The 2559-nt window shown below is 38.3% G+C and overlaps 1 protein-coding gene across 1 annotated transcript; it reads left to right on the plus strand.

Annotated features, from left to right (window-relative positions):
• Positions 1-163: 163 nt before the first annotated feature.
• On the plus strand, positions 164-1778 carry LOC106761881. The gene is made up of 2 exons (XM_022780578.1): positions 164-581; positions 664-1778. The coding sequence occupies exon 2, from the start codon at positions 711-713 to the stop codon at positions 1776-1778; it is 1068 nt and encodes a 355-aa protein (XP_022636299.1). The 5' UTR covers positions 164-581; positions 664-710.
• Positions 1779-2559: the final 781 nt, after the last annotated feature.

The raw sequence follows: 2559 nt of genomic DNA on the forward strand, positions 1-2559 counted from the left end.
GGGAGACGACTTAGGGTTACTTTAGCCCTATCTACTTTCTTGAATACTACTAGGCAATACTGAAGTTGCCTTGAAAAGTAGTATTAATTTGATAGGTTCAACGACAGCTTATCAAATTTGGTGCCGTTGCCGGGGAACTACGGTAAGTATTTTGAATATTTTGATTCTCATTTTTATTTTTATTTTTTTCATTTTTTTTTATTTTTTTTTTCTAACGCATATACATTTAATTTAGTTTGAGTTATTTTGTAGCATTTAGTTATTCTTCAGAAAAACTCTTTGTTCTTGCTTTAATTAAGAATTTCTCTTGAGAAACACTTAAAGCTAGTTTGAATATACTCTGGCTAGGAAAGACCTGGTACTTAAGTTGTCCATTGTGACACACCTCTCTTTCCTGGGAGTGGACCCAAACAAAGTATTTCTCATATCTCATTTGAAATCTTTTTCTTAAGCGAGAACGGAAGAACAAAAGGAAGTCAAAAACAGAGAAACAACTTCAAGCAGATTCTTAGTGCATGACCAGAGCTAACCCGGGAGAATTCTTTCAAATCAACCCGGAAGTTGAAAGGAATTTGCGTAAGGTGCGGAGAACTATGAAATTTGTGTGTTCTACTAAAGGAACACTTCCTACATCTGAAGCCACACCACTTTTATCTTCTCCAGTCACAAACATACCATCCATTCCCTTACCTGATCCTAACCCAAACAGAATGGCACAGAGAACCATTAGACAGCTAGCAACCTCCCATAATACAGTTACCCAAAGTAACATTCAATACCCTGATGAGGAGTGGGAGTTGAGACCTGACCTGCTAAGTGCCTTACCAAAGTTCAATGGGTTATCAAGAGAGAATCCACACAAACACTTGAGACAATTCCACATGTTGTGCGAAAATTTCAGATCTCCCAGGATCACAATAGAAAGCCTGAAGATGAGAGCTTTTCCTTTTACCCTTCAAGGAGCTGCTCAAGATTGGTGGTATTATCTCTCTGCACGGATTACAAATTGGGAAACCATTGAAAGACTATTTCTTGAAAAGTATTTTCCTGCATCCAGACTATCTGCCATCCGTAGGGAAATTCAAGATATAAGACAGAGAGACAGAGAGAATCTCAGTGAATATTGGGAAAGATTCAAGAAACTTTGTGCTTCATGCCCTCAGCTTCAAATGACAGACTTCATTTTATGCTTTTATGAAGGCTTAAGTCCAACTGATAGGTCATGGGCATATGCAGCAAGCGGAGGATCTTTCTTAGACAGGTCACCAGAAGATGGGATAGATCTAATTGAACGGAAGGCAGTAGACAATCAGCAATATGGAACAAGTGAAAATTCAGTGACTTTGTTGAAAGGAGTGCATGAAATTGAAAACGGTGTAGTTGATGGAAGGAGGATAGATGAAAGATTGAATAACTTAGAAAGCAAACTCGACAAGATTGCAAGTTTGTTTAAAACCTCCACTCCACAAATTGCAAAGAAGTGTGGAATTTGCATTTCAACTGATCACTACACTGATGAATGTCCTAGCTTGATGGAAACTACTGTGGAAAACTCATTGCAAGCTTTTGCTGCGAACACGTTTGGAGGAAATAGACCATACCAGAATTATCATGATTCATCCTCCAATGGGTATCAACAGAACATGCAACCTTATGTTCCACTTCAACAAAGGCAACCTTATGTTCCACCTCAACAAAGGCATCAACCTCAGCCTGAAATGTCACTACAAGATTTCATGAAAACAATGCTTGAGCAAAATTCAGAGATCAAGAAATGAATTGTAGATTTGACTCAGAGGGTGGAAAAGTTAGAGGCTAAGGAGTCAAATACCTGCACAAACAGTGATCAACCCGAGGAATGTAAATGCTATAACTTTGAGAACGGGTAAGCAAGTAGAAGGTCCTGAAGGAATCCGAAAAGATGAAGATAAGAAAGAAGAAGAAGCACAAATTGATGACAATGGAGGACCAAATGAACCATCACCTGAGACTACCACTGAAAAATCCAGGTTAGTACCTCCTAACTCTTCTTTTAAAAATTCTTCTTCATCTTATTCTCCACCTCCTCCATATCCCAATCGATTGAAGCCGAGAAACAAAAAAATGGAGGAATTAGACCAAGAGATCTTGAATATTTTCAACAAGGTGGAAATCAACATTCCCTTGCTAGATCTTGTTAAACAAATCCCTAAATACGCCAAGTTTTTAAAAGAACTTTGCACAAATAAAAGGCGCATTGGGGATAATGAGGTTGTGAATTTGGGAAGAAATGTGTCAAGCTTGGTAAAGAAGCATACTGAAATACCACAAAAATGCAAAGATCCAGGTATGTTCTCTATTCCTTGTGTTATTGGAAATTCAAAGTTTAACAATGCTATGCTAGATTTAGGAGCTTCCATTAATGTAATGCCTTTATCAGTTTTTACTTCTCTATCTCTGGGACCTCTTAAGACTACAGGTGTGGTCATTCAATTGGCCAACCGTAGCACAGTTAACCCTGCAGGTATGCTTGAGGATGTGCTTGTCCGAGTAGACAAGTTAATTTTTCCTGCAGATTTC

The sequence above is a fragment of the Vigna radiata genome, chromosome 1 (assembly GCF_000741045.1).
Source record: "Vigna radiata var. radiata cultivar VC1973A chromosome 1, Vradiata_ver6, whole genome shotgun sequence".
NCBI classification, from domain to species: domain Eukaryota; kingdom Viridiplantae; phylum Streptophyta; class Magnoliopsida; order Fabales; family Fabaceae; genus Vigna; species Vigna radiata.

What these genes read in the sequence shown, in the direction of transcription:
- LOC106761881 (XM_022780578.1), top strand. Translation starts at nt 711, where the DNA reads ATGGCACAGAGAACCATTAGACAGCTAGCAACCTCCCATAATACAGTT.